Source organism: Cavia porcellus, unplaced genomic scaffold (genome assembly GCF_034190915.1).
Source record: "Cavia porcellus strain 051 isolate PalLab524CR breed Dunkin Hartley unplaced genomic scaffold, mCavPor4.1 scaffold_6, whole genome shotgun sequence".
NCBI classification, from domain to species: Eukaryota; Metazoa; Chordata; class Mammalia; order Rodentia; family Caviidae; genus Cavia; species Cavia porcellus.
The window spans coordinates 6,581,695-6,598,369 of NW_026947489.1; the positions used below are offsets into that span (position 1 = coordinate 6,581,695).

The 16,675-nt window shown below is 44.7% G+C and overlaps 1 protein-coding gene across 5 annotated transcripts in view; it reads left to right on the top strand.

Moving 5' to 3' along the window:
- Otud7a (OTU deubiquitinase 7A) overlaps positions 1–16,675 on the top strand; it is a 293,689-nt gene that overhangs the window by 164,599 nt on the left and 112,415 nt on the right. For all 5 annotated transcript variants that reach the window (XM_063249840.1, XM_063249839.1, XM_063249843.1 and 2 more), the window contains 2 exons: positions 13,762–13,856; positions 15,101–15,255. In XM_063249840.1, coding sequence (XP_063105910.1) covers positions 15,105–15,255 — 151 coding nt within the window. In that variant the 5' untranslated portion in view covers positions 13,762–13,856; positions 15,101–15,104. The remainder of the gene's footprint in view (positions 1–13,761; positions 13,857–15,100; positions 15,256–16,675) is intronic.

Genomic DNA, 16,675 nt, shown 5'->3' on the forward strand with positions numbered 1-16,675 from the left:
TTGGTTTCACCATTCTTTTCTCAAGGGAGTGAGGACAAATAAATTTTCTGCTTAAAATGCAGTTTCTTGACTTGAATAGTGGGTCCCATCAATTTGGGCTTCCTGTTTATCAGTTTCAATACAGAAAGAATCTTTTAAGAAGTATGAGCTCCCTTCCTAGGACACAAAAGTTGCCCAAAGCAAATCTTCTGAATAAATGTAGCTCCAAAAGGGTTTATTAGATTTCCTGGTTATTAGCTTAAGAATACCTTGGAAAATGGGTACACTGATAACAGCATGAGCAACAATAGTCCTGTCCACTCTGTACCAGGCTCTGTGCTGCAGAGTGACCGCCTCGAGCGTGTGAAGATAGAAAGTGCAGTCCGTATTTCAAGGATGAGACAGTGAAGATCAGAGACTAGGTGTACAGTGTCTCCAGCTTTTTATGAATACCTGTGTGGCTTTTTATTTCTATAAATGTTTTAGTGACCCAAAGTGAAACTCTAGATGACTTGCAAAGAAAACAGCAGATAATATGTTAATTTATAGAGTTGCCAGATTATAGAAACCTGGATGGACTCTGAAAGTGACCCATCTATCTTGATGTTATCTATTTGAAATGTTGAGATTTATCCATGACAATGGATGCATTCTATTTTTGTTTGTTTGTTTGAACAAACTGACTTGTTCTACTTCAACAGATAGAACACTGAATTTTATAGGTCACTTACATATAAATATTCAACTAGGGGGCCTATTAACAAGCTCTGAAGTGGAAATTCTCTTGTGCTTGTGAAATTTAAATATTTTCTTTTAAAGCGGAAAACAGCTGCTTCACCTCCTCCTGTGGGCTGACAACTTCCCTGTGGGCAACTGTCCATCCCCCTGGAAATTTGACACACATTTCCTGAGACACCCTTCCTTGCCGCGCCCAACAACTCACACTTAGACACACTAGCACACAGATGTGTGCACACTCATGCACATGCTTACACAGGTAACTGAACATGTGCACAAGTGATTCATTTAGAGCTGATTTTTTACATGTGGTATGAGATTTAATTTAAAGGTTTTTTAAAAAATATAAGTGTCTGTCTGTTCCAGCACCATTTGTTTAAAATTCTATCATTTCTTCACTGGGCCATCTTTATACAAGTCAGTAGTCAGTTTTCTGTTCCAATGAAACCTATTCTTTCCCCAATATTTTACTACATTGATCCCAATATGTTTAAACACATCTTTTTTGTTTGCTTTTTATTTTTTGGTTGTTTGTTTGTTTTTTGAGACAGGATCTCGTTGTGTAGTCCAGGCTGTCCTTGAACTCACTACGTAGCCCAGACTGGCCTTAAATTCTCAGCAGTCCTCCTGCCTCAGCCTCCCAAATGTTGTAAACTACATCTTAAAACTGGGTGGTACAAGTCCTCCGGCTTGGTTCCTTTTTAGCATTTTCTTAGCTAACTTAGTTCTCCTCAAATATAAATTTTAGACTCAACCTTATTGGTGTCTACAAGGAATCTTGTTGTGATGTTGACTATGATTGCATTGCATTTATAAATGAGTAAAGGGCTACTTAACATTATTTGGGGTGAGTTCCTACTCATGTGTTTCTACACCAGTCAGCCTCTTACACAGCCCTGAGCACCAGGAAAGGAACTACTTCTTTAATTCATTCAGACCGCCAGCCTGGATAGTCTTAGAAGGCAGAGACTGTGGCTGATTTGGTTCTGGTATCTTTGGCACATTCATTGTAGGAATAAAGAAATAAAGGAATGAAGGGAAATAAACTAACACCTGTTAATGTTTTTCTCTGCGTCAAGCTCTGTGACAGAGAAATCATTTCTAGACAGTATCTTCCTGGAGTCAGCAGGTCTCTTAGCTACTTTTCTCTAATCGCTGAGACAAAATACCTAACACCCAGAGTTAAAAGGGAAAAGATTTATTTAGCTCACAGTTTGTAGAGGTTTCAGTCCACAATCAGCTGGCTCCAGCAGGGTTGGCAAGGGGACATCGCAGAGAGGAACAAGTTCATGGCAAGCAGAAGACAGAAGTAAGCATGCAAGGCAGAAGACTGACCTCGTTCTGTCCCTTACATCCAGGCTCCTGGGATTAGGGTGGTGCCCAGCCATCAGTGGACTGATTAGTAATCACCCACCCTTAATCCTAGCATTGTACCATGAAGCAAACACATGCTCCGGGTCCATCCGCCTCTGAAAAAGTCCTGCCTATGACTGCCTGAAACTTTGGGTGATGTCTAGACGCAAGCCGTAACACCAGGTGACTCCTGCTGAACATTTTTCTATTAGCCTACATACCCTAATATATGAATATTCTCATGTGCCTTAGGGAAGGTTTAATATTGACACCTAGAGTATATTTCATATATTGGATGTACCACACTTGATTTGGCTATTTTCATATTGATAATTTTTTCTATACTTCTATCTATGCTGCACAAAACATTCTCAAGACATGTGTCACTGTGCTTATGACCTAGATGTCATCTAAGGAAAAAACCAAAAGACAGAATTGTAGACTTAAAAGATACGTCATTAAAAAAAATTATATACTGGAAAGTGCCCCCAAGAATATAAAAATGGCCTCAGCAATATTCCAGAATATTCCCACTGGCAGTGCGGAAAAGTACCTGTTTAATGTCACTAAGGATCAGTGTTTGCAGACATTTATTCTGCTGGTTACGGGGACAGTGGGTAGGCATAGTTAGTGGCCATCTTGTACTTTAATTTATATTCCTTCATGGTTACTGGGGTTGATTTTCTGTTCATTGGTTGACTGGTCATTAGCATTTCCTGTAAATTGCTCATTTATGTAATTTGCTAATTTAATTGGTCTGTATGTCATCTTATTTGGGAGTGTTCAGCATGTATGCTGAATGCCAACCCCTTGTTTATTATATAACTTCCAAAATCTCCCTTATTCTTAACGATGACATTTTTATTATATTTTTGTCATTCATAAGTTTATCATCTTTGTTTTTTCCCCAGTATCTGTTTTATCAAATTTTGATGAGCTTTTGAGTTTTTCTCTTTGGAGAGCTTTCTGCAGGGGTCAGTGCCAGCTAAATGTTTGGACGAACATCCCTGCAAAGCCTGCTGCTTCCTAGCACAGTTCTGCTCCGTGTCGTGCACTGACCAAATGCCATCAGTGTGGAGAGCTTGGCTTCATGTGCTGGCTTCAGCACTCAGCCATTCCTTCCATCCAAAGCTGCACCCTGCCCAGCACCCCACACCCTCCACTGAACCCTCTGCAGTGAGCTAGCAAACAACACCTCAGAGATACACGGGCCCAGAGGATATTAGGAGCCAGGCCTTGAAATGACCACATCACTTCCACATCACACTCCACCAGCCTGGAATATAGTCCCAGAGTCACATCTGCCTGCACGGGACAGCAGGAAGTGTAACATAGACCTGTGCAGGAAGGGGGTGTGGCCACGTCAGGCAGGGTCTCTGGCAGGCTTTCCCAGGTCAAGGTCGCAGACATGCTCACCTATACTTTTCCTTCTGATCCACTTACAGTTTTACTTCTTACTTAATAGGCAATGGTAGTTATTAAATAGTTCTATTTCTTATTCAACCCCTGTGGAATCGGTTGGTCACTGTCTGATTCAAGAAATCCAATGTCATTTTTTCCAAATGGATTGCCATTTACTGATTGTATGGTCTTTCCCCATACAATGGGACTCCCATCAGTTTGGGATTTCCACAGGCACTGGTCCAGTGGTTTGCTATGCTCACAGCCTCAGGCGACCAGAGAGTTCATCGGAAACTTGGATTTCCTCTCCACAGTCTGAAGTCGGTGCTGGCCTTGAGTAGCTGTCCAGTGACGCCAGGCAGCATGTCTGAAATGCTTTCATCGTTGCCCTCACGGTCACAGGCCAGAGTGGCTTCGTGTGTGCCACCACTTCAAGGCGGGGGAGATCTATGAGGATTCTCTGTCGGGATTTGAATGCCCCTTTCATCTATTAGAAAAGCAAAATGCTCGCCCCGAGGAGCCTTGCAGACTGCCTCTTGCAGTTTAGGGATTTGTGGAAGGAGAACTGAGCGCAGGATGCTTTGGCCTGCAGGCAAGATCGATGGCGCAGAGATCAGAGCTGTCGTGTTCTTTTCCAATCCTGCCCGACTCCAGGGGGCTGAGTACGTGGCAGCCATGAACAAAAGCTCGTATCAGGTGGCAGAGAGGGCGTGGGTCGTGGATAGGACACTGAGGACCTGTGCTAGGGTCATGTCCTAGTCATCCTGCCCCGCCACACCTCGTGTCTGCTCCCCAGTGCTCCTGGCTCTGCCATTACTTTACCCAGACACATTTCGTGTGTGACGTGTGGAAGGACAAGTTCTGCACCCTCGCTGGTCTTTACTGATGCTCACTTTGGCAGGACACACCCACTTTGTACCTTCTCAAAACTGACTTGAAATATATTGCTTATTATAAGTTTCGGAGCTTGTTTTCTACCGAAAAATTACATAGAGATAGTATGCAATGCATTATAAATGTGAGAACTGGCATCTTTAAAATGCTGTCTCCCCATAATTCACTTAAACTCCATTCTATTCCTAGGTGAAGATTTATTGTTTTCTGCAAAAAGACAAAATGAAAGTTCTCCTATTTTTGGGTTTTCCCTCATTGAATGGTAGTACTCTTTTGGTGTTGGCTACTAAAAAATGGATTTTTCTATTGTTTTTAAAATGATCTAGTTAATGTTAGTGTGTAAGAAAGGTATTGATTTTTGCCTTTTGATCTGGTTCCAGCCATTTAAATTTTTTCACTTGTCCTAATGGGAAGGAGCTTGTCCCGAACCTTAGGGAAGATAATCCTAAAGTTTTCATTATTAGGGTTGATCATTCTTTCAAGTTTAGGGTCATTATATTTTAGCAAAAAAGGAGATTCCTTCTTTTCCTGCTTTGTCCAAAAACTGTTAGAAGAACCAGATGTGAACTTTGGCATCTTTTGAGATGACCATATGGTTTTTCTTCATGCACTTGTTAATGAAACATACGGGCATCAGCACTGTTTGGCTGTTAGTAACGGAGAGCAGCACTATAAGACCTGGTAAGAGGCGGATTTATTTCCCTCTCATGTGAGTCCAGTGCGAGCATCACGGGGATCACGTGGGCATCTCTACGAACTCCCAGACACTGCCTCTGCCTCAGTAAACTTTGATACCAGGGACCCACGAGAAGGCAGTTGCTGCATATCCAGGGCCTTTCTTTGTGTTTTTACCCATTTGCTATAGTTTAGATGCATTTGGTCATTTGCCTTTTTAAGTGTTACAGCTACTTATAAGTGATACTCACCTTAGATTTTCTTTCTTCTGGTGCTTTTCTAGTGTTGGTCTCCAAATCATTCTGCTGTCATCTATCAATTACACATCTGTTCAAACATTTGACTTCATTGGCTAGAACAAGTAGGTGTTTGTATGAAAACATAATGAAAGTCCAAAGCTGGGCTAAGGCTGGTGCAAATGCTCAAGGATGTTATCGGTGTTCCTGCTCTTTCCGACTGTCGGGGTTTAGGCCCCCAGGAGGGTGGGTGCTGGCAGGTACCGCTCAGTTGCTTAGGATGGGAAGCAGGGGACAGGTACACAAGAGAGAGCTTTTCCGTTCAGTCTGTCCCTCCCACTGGGTAAGTGAATGTCTTCACGTAAACCAGGCCCGCACACCCTCAGCTTAAAAGGTGCACGCATCAGAACAAAAACAAAAACGAAAGTCCCTGGGTGGGGAGCGCAACTCAGTGGCCGAGTACTGGCCTAGCAAGGGCAACACCAGGGCTTCAATCCCTAGCTCCAGGAAAGAATTTTTAAAAGGAGAAAGAGAAAGGAAGTTGAAGAATAAGGGGGAAACTTTTCACTGTGTCTTCAGGTTTCTTCTCCTGATTCCGCCAGGCAGCGGAAACTGTTCTTCCTTGAATTCTGGTAAGTCTGCTTGTAGAAAATAGTGCCATGTTTATTCCCATCTGAGTAGAATTATGGTTGCTTCCATGTCCACCCATCAGAATGGAGCAGAAAGCTGAGTTTAGGGTTTTCATTTTGCATTTGTTCATTTACTCAGTGTACTTATTTAGCATCTGCTGTGTGCTAACTCATTATGTAAGACAAATAAAATGTAAGCCCTGGCCTGCAGGGACATCCTCCCAGAAACAGGCGGGGTGGCCGGTCAGTTCTCAGAGTGCTCCTTTTCCAGCACAGCAAGTGGCTGGGAAAAGACCTCGACCCGAGAGCTGCTTTTTCTTCTAGCAGAGATGTCTTTACCCAGATAAAAAGCTGAATAAAACGACATGAACAGCAGAAGTGTGACCGTGATTAGTGAGTTGTTGGCCTCTCCCAAGGCCCTTGCTGAGGGGTCGTTGGTCTGATTCAGACACATATTTCACACCAGTGTAGCAGCTAGATCTGAGAGCCTGGAAAATAGCAGCGTAAATCTCTCACAGCAAGGACATCTTGCAGATGTTCCCGAGATGGGGATCGTGATGGCGGGGGAAGTTCTGCTGCAGTGTCAAGGATGCGGTGACACAGCTGACAAGGGCCAGGTGATCCTTGCAGGGTTCAGACGTGCTGAGCACTGAGGCTTTGGTTCTCTGCAAGCCACAGCAGACGTCCCCGTGTTTCCGGCCTCACGAAGTTCACGCCAGGTTCCAGCTTCCCCTCCCGATTTGGGATGACTCGTACGTGTGGCTACTTAAGTCTTTTAGTCTGTGTGTGAGGTCCCAGCGGTGCTGAAGGAGCGCTCTCTAGCCCCTAGTCGCCAGCCATGCCCACAAAGGAGCCCTTGGAGGATTCAGTGCGTCCCTGGTTAGAGTCTCATTTCAGTGCACCTGAGAGAAAGCCTTGGTGTCCCCCACACTTGCTGCTCCTCTCTAAGGTGAATCTGATCTTTTTCATTATAAAGAAAATCTAAAAATTAAAAAATTCAAACCAAAACAATAGGAAAGCAACAATAGTTAACACCTCTTGTATCATGATCTTCAATGTTGTTAGAATACAAGACACAGACATGAAAAATTGTTCAAATGAATTAGCACAGACTTTTCATTGAACTAAGAAAGCTAGCAGTGTAACCAACTTAGCTATATGTATTTTTTATTTTTTCCTTTTCCCTTCCTTCCCTTCTCCTTTCCCTTACCCCAGTGTCTCCTTCTACTTGAACAGTTTCTTCCCATTTCACAGCATCTGTTGAACATTTTAGACCTTATTTACTCTTTCAGTTTCTCACATCAGGGAGATGATACGATGTTTACACATGCGTGTCTGATTTATTTCAATTGTGAGTATGGTGTCAAGCTGCATCCATTTCTCTATAAAAGTTTCCAGTTTATCCTTCTTTACAGCTGAGTAGTACTCCATTGTATAAAATACCACACCTTTTTATGCATTCCTCAGTCAGTGGGCATTTAGGTCGTTTCCATGACATGGCTATTACAAATTGTGCTGCTATAAACATGGGTGAACATATATTGCTGTAGTATGATGTTTTAATTCTTTGGGGGGGATACCCAGAAGAGGAATAGCTGGGTTGAATGGGACCTCTAGTTCTGGAGGAATCTCCACACTGATTTCCACAGTGATTGCACCAGTCTGCACTCCCACCAACAGTAGACAAAGCTCCTCCAGCATTTGTTATAGCTTTAATTCTATGTATGTTCTAGATAGACATCCTTTGTCTGAGAGACAAGTGGCTAGATTTTTTCCTATTCTATAGGTTGTCTTTTCACTCTGTTGGTGGTTTCTTTTGTCTTGCAAAAGGTTAATAATACAATGAGATCCTAGTTATTGATTCTTTGTAGTATTTACCACGGGATCTGGTTTTTGATCATGAAGTCTCTGCCTTGTTTCTGATTTTAGAGTGAAATATTGCAGTTTTTTGACCATTTAATACGATGTTAGCTGTTGGTTTATCATAGATGGCTTTGATCACATGAAGGAATATTTCCAATTTTCTGTAGGATTTTCATCATGAGTGGATGTTGGAATTTGTCAAACACTTTTTTATGCATCTGTTGAGGTGATCGTGTGATTTTTGACCCAAAGTTAAATTTTAGAAGAGATATTTCCTCCTCCTTTCCACACCAGGAGCAAAATCATGTAAGATATAACTAAACGTCAGCTAAGGAGCTGATTTACTTGCAGCCGTGCATCTGTGTGCTCAGTGTATTTGAAAGCATCAGATGTTTTTGGCCTGAGTACTCTGAGGATTCTGTGTTCCACTGTAAAGAGAAGGAGGGAGAATGGTGACCTGCGAATCAAAGTAGGTCTGTTGGAAACCATGGATGTGCCTCAGGGATCTCTGGCTTCAGTGAAACAGAACAAAGCGACATGTGCTTCCACCTGCCCCCTACCAGCTCCCCATTATCCACAGCCTTCACAGAGCGCTGCACTTCATACAACTGATGAGCGGACATGGATTCATAGTCACTTGGAGTCCAGGGTTTAAATCAGGCTTCGTACTGTGCATCCTGTGTGCTTGAACAAGTACAACACCATGCGTGTGCCCTGACATCATCAGGCAGAAGAGGCCCACAGTCCTAAAATCCCCGTGCTCTGCCTGTTCATTCCACCCTCCTCCCAGCTGTCAAACTGAGCATCAATAAAGATGACAGCGGTACCCATACTGAGCACACTGAGCGGCATCAAAATGTGGGAACCCAGGAATTGGTGCTGAGGGTTAAGACCGGGTCTCGTGTGTGCTAGGCGTATGCTCTACTACTCAAACTTATATCTCCAAAAAGAAAATGAATTGATTATCTTTGGAGAAACAAGCAGACCAACTCAGAAAGTTTAAAAGTGGGAAACAAACCATTTATCTTGCATTTTTATTTGAAGCCTACCACTGGGTGACTGAAGAGATTAGCAAAAGTTCGCTTTTATGAAAGAAATTCAGGTAGTAAATGAAGAAGGGATAAAAGCATGGTACTTTGAGTGTGTGCGACTCCTAAAGAATGGATTGCTGGTCCAGGCAGGGACCATGAGTGGCTGCTGTCGTCACAGAGCTACTCAGACACTGGGTCCCACCTGATGGAGACAGCACCCGAGACCTGCCCAAAATTGAACCTGAATTTTATCAAGTGTTTGTATCAAATTACCAGTGTGCCGGAGGTGCAGAGGCCACAGAACACAGCGGGAGCGACCAGTCATAAAAACCAGAGAGCAGAAAATGCTCCAAGAAAAACGATCAGGGTTTTCAACAAGCAGAAGAGAGAACGCAGAAGGAGGAGGAGAAAAGCTTGTGGATTAAAGCAGATATATCAGCCCCTTACAGGTGGGCGTCCATCTGAATCCTGGTTCAAACAAGTAGAAGAACAAAAGTCCTATGAAATTACAACACTGGGATTCATTAAAAATTTGCCTGCTATCTGGATATTAATTCTATTAAGACTTGGTACTTTCTTCTTGTGGTAATGGTATTGTGGTTTTGTTTTAAACAGTTTCTTAGAGTTTATTGACATAGTTATTGGTAAAAAGTTTCTTTTTACATTTTTATGTTTATTAGCAGTTGTTTACAGTACATGATTGCAGTCATCGTAGGGAGTTTTAACAAGTGCATAACGCATCTTCTTGTCTGGGCTTTGTTTAAAGTAATGTGGGAGGGGAAAATAGTTGGAGATATAAAACCATAAGACTGGCTGAGAGTTAATAATTTCCGTTATTACCATTGTGATCTGAGTAATGTGTCCATTAGAATTTATCATATTCTTCATCTACTTTGCCTTTGGGAAGAAAAAACATTTTTAGATATATACCATTGCCTCATTCTGTCTTGACCTTGTCAGTCTAAAAGTCCAAGCTCTAGAGCTTCTGTTTTGGTGGAGCCCAAATAAAACATGACTGCAGCCTATTCATCCTCTGGCGTTGTCACTGGAGCCCAGGAGGTGACAGGCTGGGATGCTTGGGGACTGACGCTGTGGCTTAGAGGCAGAAGTTTGTGTTCTGACCCCTGGGCAGCCACAGAACAGAAGCATGGGGGAGCATCTGGAGGCCAGTCTCCAGCCCAGGGAGGGGAGGAGGGCAGAGTGGCCAGCACCTCGCGGGTGACGGCTCTGCTAACTTGGAGGGGCCGGTGCCCTGAGGTGGACACTGCCATACTCTTTCCAGATTCCTCAGTGCCTGGCACCCCACAGTGTCTGATGAGGGGGTAGCTAGGGAGGCCACAGGGGCAAAACGCACGGGGGGCGTAAAATTAAAGGATTTGATGTTTTAGTGCTACGTTCAAAAAAGATGAATATAAATGCATCCTGATGAGCAAAATATCAGTATTTTCATCTGAACAATGAGTGTGAGAACAGCCCTGCATTCCAAAAGTGCAGTAAGGATAAAATAAAATGATGCCAAAAGAACATACTCTGGTCTTTCCACTATTGACATAGATTTAAAGTAATTAAACAGATTATTTTCTGGTATTGAGGTTCTGCACTCTGCCAGCATGTACGTACTCACCCCTACTGTGGAAGATAAGAAAGGGAAGTGCTGTGGTTTCCTCTTGTCCTGCAGGGTGTGAAGGAGTCACAGGTGCACACCCCCATCTGCAGGATCAACTGGACAGATGTCAACATTTCTCCTTCCGAGAGCCTGCTCAGTCTGTCCATGCAACCCAGGCCACAGTTCCATGGATGTACGTCAGCAAAATGCACCCGCGGGGCCATTGCTGCAGTTCAGAGAACACTGAGAGACCTTCACAAAGGAGCGTGTGCTCTGGAGGGTTGACTCAGCCGGGCATTCGTAGGCACAGAGCACATTATCATTTTCAAAGTGTGGCCACGTACATTACCGCCTTTACCCCTATGACACAGCTAGAGCTAAAATGGGCCTGGAGGTAGTTTTGGCTGGAACAAAGCACTTACCCTAGGAATCTCAGAACTCCTGAGTGAGAAGGAGAAGCAGACGGGGTGTCAGGCAGATTAAGAGGAGCCTGTTCACTTCTGTGGGTAGAGGAAGACCGAGGAAAATCCCCGAATGAGCTCCTAAATGCAGCAGTCAGTCTCGGACCCCTGCATCCCTGGAGGTACCTGCCTCTCTCTGCTCACAGAATCCCCACAAAGGAGGCCTAACCTGAAGGGCTGGTTACTTGAGTGATGAGTAAAAGCAGCTCCATGTGAATGGGAAAGAAGATGGTATCGAAGGCAGGGGTCCTGTCCAGCGTGGACTCTCCATGAGTCCAGGCCACAGTCTAGCGACAGGCCTCTGCTTTCTGCCAGAAGCATTCTGGTGCTCACTGGAGACCTGGAAAGAGGGGGGTGGCTCCGAGTCCTTGTCAATAGTGGAGCAATGGTTCCTATTTATTGAGCATGTACTATTGGCCAATGACTTTCAGCACATTAAATGTTGCTTAAAATTCCATAGTAATCATGAGGTACTATCATCCTTTTTCTGCTGATTGGGAAACTGAGGCACAGAAGTGAAATAGCATACCGGAGTTCACACAGACAGTATATGGCAGAGCCATTGCAGCCCCAGGGGACTGATTGTGAGACCTCATTTCCTGAGTCCACATGTCGAACCCTTCCTAAGCAAAGTCACAGTGACAACAGCTTGACACCCCATGCTCCCAGGGCAGATGTGAAGACCCCGGAGATGTTCTGTCATGATGCCAGCATACACAGCAAGTTGCAGAAAAGCAGAGCCTACAGCCAGGCCCCACGCCGTGAGAAACAGCCGCATGGATCTGCAGGCACAGTAGTGCCCTTTGAAGAGGTGGCCTGGGGCAGGAGGGCAGGGACAGCTGGTGTGAGCGGGATCCAGGGCCCTCATGGGCCCAGATCCTCCTGTGTCATCACCACCAAGGTGAGGTCTTGGTGTTGTGGCGTGGTGGTGTATTTCAGATATCAGTCCTGAACTTTTGCACAACAAAAATCACCAACCAAGTGAAAAGACAACTCACAGAGTGGGAAAAATTCTAGTCAATTGTCCCTCAGACAGAGGACTTCCACGTAGAGGATATGAAGAATTTAAAAACGTCAGGCCTCTCAAATGCAAAGACCCAGTCCAAAAATGGGCATCAGAGATGAACACAGACTTCTCAGATAAAGAAATACAGATGGCAAATAAATTATGAAAAAAAATGTTCGACATCACTGGTTATTCAAGAGATGCAAATTAAAACAACACTGAGATTCCATCTCACCGCAGAAAGAATGGCTGTCATCAAGAAATCAACCAAAAACAAATACTGGTGGGGCTGTGGGGAAAAAGAACTCTTCTCCACTGCTGATGGGAGTGTAGACTGGTGCAGCCGCTGTGGAAATCAATGTGGAGATTCCTCAAAAACGTAGGATTAGAGGCCCCAATCCACCCAGCTATTCCTCTTCTGGGTATCTTCCCAGAAGAATTAAAAATATCATACCATGGCAATATATGTGCACCCATGTTTATAGCAGCACTATTTGTAGTGCCTAAATCTTGGAAACGTCCCAAATGAGAAATGGATAAAAAGATATGGTATTTTTCTACAATGGAGTATTACTCAGCTATAAAGAAGGATAAGCTGGAGTCTATTGTAGGTAAATGGATACAACTCGAGACCACACTCATAAGTGAAATATATCAGACTCGCACATGTGTGAGCATCACATCCTCTCCCTGGTGTGAGAAACTGAGAGAGTAAGGTCTAAAATGTATAATACACATTATAAAATAGAAAGAAATTGTATAAAAGGAAAAAGGAGAGATGATGGGTGGGTGAGAATAGGATGATAGGGAAAGAGAAAAACTGCAAATCGATTATAATGTTAGTGTCTCTTAGTTCATTAAAAAGGAAGACTTGTGATAATAACGATTGGAGAAATTTTTATGCGCATATCTTCTACCCTGAGCAACTACTTTAACAATGACAACACATAATATATTAGCTATTGTTACTCTCTTTTTTTGTTACAAAATTTTGTTTTACCATTTTTTCCATTAAAAAAATCAGCCTTGAAGCAGATGTGCCTAGTAGCTTCTTGCTACCCAAAAGCATGCATTTGGAGCCTGTCCTTCGCTGTGTCTGAATTCATTAAGGAAAAGGCACAGAGGAGATGCAGACCCTCACGGCCTCTGCAGGAAACCCCTGTGAGCTTCACAGCAGGGCAGCCTGGTGAGCTGCAAGGATGCTGAGATCTCTCGGTGCCCATCGGGTAGGAGAAAGGTGGTGAACGCACACGCATTACTCAGCCTTTGAGAGAACCGCATGCTGACCCCTGCTACAGCACGCCCAGACCTCGAGGCTGCTGTGCTAAGTGAGAGGAGCCAGTCTTAGAGATTAAGTCCATTCTGTAGTTCTGCCTGGAGGAGCTCCTGAGAGCAGCTACACTCCTAGAATCAGAAGATATGGTCCTAGGGACTGAGGGGAAACAGAGTGGAGAGGGGAATCTAAGGGTCAGAGAGGCAGGGAGCAGCGAGAGTGCGCTTAGTGTGGGGGCGCCGAGGGCTTACAGACAGTGAGTGTGACGCGCTTCCCCTTAGGCCTGCTTTGCCCCAGGCGCACTGATCAAACAAGATGGTGTAGGATGTACTAGAGAACTTTACAGCTCCCTACACTGCTAACGCAATACTCGTGGAAAGGCAAGTGCTCCCCTAAATGAGCAGAGCAGAGGCCTCTCTGCCCCGCCAGCCCCCACCGTGGGAGCTGGTGGCCACTGGCCAGCAAGTGCCTGTGGCCCCCAGAAGGGCAGAGGACCTGCATTCAGAGGTCAGCCTTGTCCCAGCTGTGGCTTCCTGGAACAGAAGCAAAGTCCTGGTTCCCAGGTAAGGAGAGTAAAGTGCCCTGCTCTCTGATTGTTCTCTGATTTGTCCTCTAGGTGGCGGTGACGAAAGAAGAGACTCTGCAGGCTGAGGCTCTGGTCCATGGGGAGAAGGAAGGAGGCAATTTCTTAATTGGTACCCCATACATCAGGTCAAATAACTTTTCCAGTTTTTATAAAACTACACGTAGAAGCATGTGAGGCATGGATGGGCCCAGAGAGGGAAGCACTGTGCACAGCCAGTCACAAGGGGCCGAGGTACCAGCTCCTGAGCCCCAGTGGCTGCACACAAGCCACCCACTGAGCAAAGCCATCCCCACTGTCACCAGGGGAGACAGTCTGAGGGATGGAGAGCAGCAGATTTACACTCATCCCACTGGGGGTACAATTCTGAAAAGGCCCAAATGACAAATATGTTTGGCTTCAAAGCCCTACAAAGTCTGTTTTAACTATGCAACTCAGCCTTGTATAGAGACAGCCACAGACGTTGTATAAATGAAGGAATGTGGCTGTGTTCCATAAAACTTTATTTATAAAAGCAGATGGCAAACCACATTTGACCATAGTCCACAATTCACTGACCCCTTCTCAACACAGTTCTAGGTCTGTGTGCTGTTTAGTAGCTGGGACTGAGACCCACCAGCAGCCCCTAGATTATTGACATTGGGAGACCCTCTTGTGTCTGATACAATGGTTGCTTCTCCCCAAGCATTGGGTCAAGCTAGCTGAGGTCCACGACCAACTGGGGTCATTCTGCTTAGGAATCTGTTTTCCCTATGGATTCTGTGGGTTATTACTGTGACTATGCCAATTCTTAGAGAGGGTAGATACGTGAGCAGGCAGCTTTGGCAAATTTGATCGTGTGTTACCCCACCAGTTGTCACTGAAAGTGATAGATTATTGAGATTGGAAGCACTGGAGTCAGTGATGACCATAGCCTTGTTCTGTTAACATGGCTGCAACATCAATTGATTCTTCCCTTCCTGGAGGCTGGAAAGTCCCGCATCAAGACACCAGCGCATTTGCCGTCTGGTCGGAGTCCTCTTTGTGTGCAGAGATGGTGCCCATCATGACATCCTCCACAAGGCTGGGGGGCCTCTTTTGCCAGCCGCCAATCCCACTGTGAGGCCCCCACTGCATGGCACAGTCCCCTCCAACGGGCCCCACCTTCCGGAACCTTCACCTGCAGGCTGGGTTTCAGCCTGTGAGTGTCGGAGGGCCCAAGCATTCAGACCCCTTGTTGCGTATGGCACGCCTTTTAATGTATCGTCTTACAAGAAGAACAAGGCAGTTGTCCCAACCCTGTTCAGCCCTGTACCCCAGCCGGTGGCGGCAGCTGCCCTGCTCCCCTGAGCCTGCAGCCCGTGGTGAGACGCTCTTCTCCATTTCCCCGCAGATGGATGGTTTCTAGCCTGCTTCCAACCCCCACCTCAGCCGAGTGCTGGGCAGCACTTCTGCATGACCCTATGACGCTTGATATGGACGCAGTCCTGTCAGACTTTGTTCGGTCCACGGGGGCAGAACCTGGTCTGGCCAGAGACCTGCTGGAAGGTAAGCTGACCTCCTCCTCCCCCCGCCCACCTGCCCCCTGGCGCTGGCCAACCAGTAACAGGGCATGAGTAGCCCCTGTTACTTGACAGATTGTTGCTTGGACAGTATTTAGACTTTTTCAGTGCAAAACAAAGGGTTGACATAGGTGATGAAATTGTTTTTGTTACTATTGTCTTTATGTTGGATATGCAATAGAGCCACTGATTCTCCAGTAAAAATACACAGAGCACAAGAGAGATTTTGCTGCATTAATTCTTATCAATATTGAGCCAAAATGTATCAATAATAATTTTTAAAGAAAATAAATGGAGTCACCGGGGATCTAGCTCAGTGGCATAAACACCTGCCTGGCAAGGCCAAAGTCATGAGTTCAATCCCCGGTACCAAAAAAAGAAAGAAAATACGTGGAGTGGAGTAGTAATTCTAAAATCTTCAAGAAGGTACTTTTATTGAAAACATCAGATTCTTAATCTCTGTCTTAGCTGAGACAAAAATGTTTAGGTCAGTGTTACTGGGAAAATAAACCAACCTAGTAGCTAGTAGAGTGGTTGGAAATAATTCACAAGCAAGAAATAAAAATTTATCATTTGTCTACAGTGTTTTCACACCAATAGATCATTTGTGTGTCACTCATACATATGATATTTTCAGGTATTTACTATAATCAATAGACTAAAAATTAAATTCCGGTTTCTATCTCTAGAGAGGACTTACAATGTGTAGTTCTGATTTGTTGTTGTTGTTGTTGATGCTGATGGTTTTGAAATGAACAAACAGAAAAGAACCAATTAACGAAGTGTGTGAAAAAGGAGACAATTGCTTGAAGGTTTACTATTTGCTTCAGATGTATAAACTGCAGTTTGCAGAAGCGATAAACACTTAGGAATCGTGAGCCACAATTCTTTAAACCACATAGAGAAAGATACTGAATACTATCCATTTTTAGAAGTGAAGAGAATCATTTGATACTATTGAAAATTAAGAGCCACCCATTGGAAGATGATGAGATGGTCATAGCACAGCTTTTTAAAATTCCCTCAGCCTTTTATAATTTCATATAAATGCATGGCTTGGGTTAAAATAAGCTTAGAAAGGCTGAGGTATTTGTGAATCAAAACGCAGTCGCCCTTGCCCACTCCGTGTTGTGTAAGTGTCTCCTGCCGCTTCCACAGCTTGTTAATTTAAGTGAGAGCCATGTGGAGAAGCAGGTGTGGAATGAGGTTGGCGCTGGGGAGGCAGCGAGTCCAGGTGCAGACCCAGCCCCTTGTCCGCTGTGAGATGAAAGCCAGTGACCTGCAGTTAGTGTCCCCCGAGCACCGCCCCTGACCCAGCTTGCACAGTGAGCGGCCGTGTGAGATGCTGTGATACACAGTCCTGGTGGAGCAAGTGACCTGTAGCAGATCCACTCTCAAGACAGAGT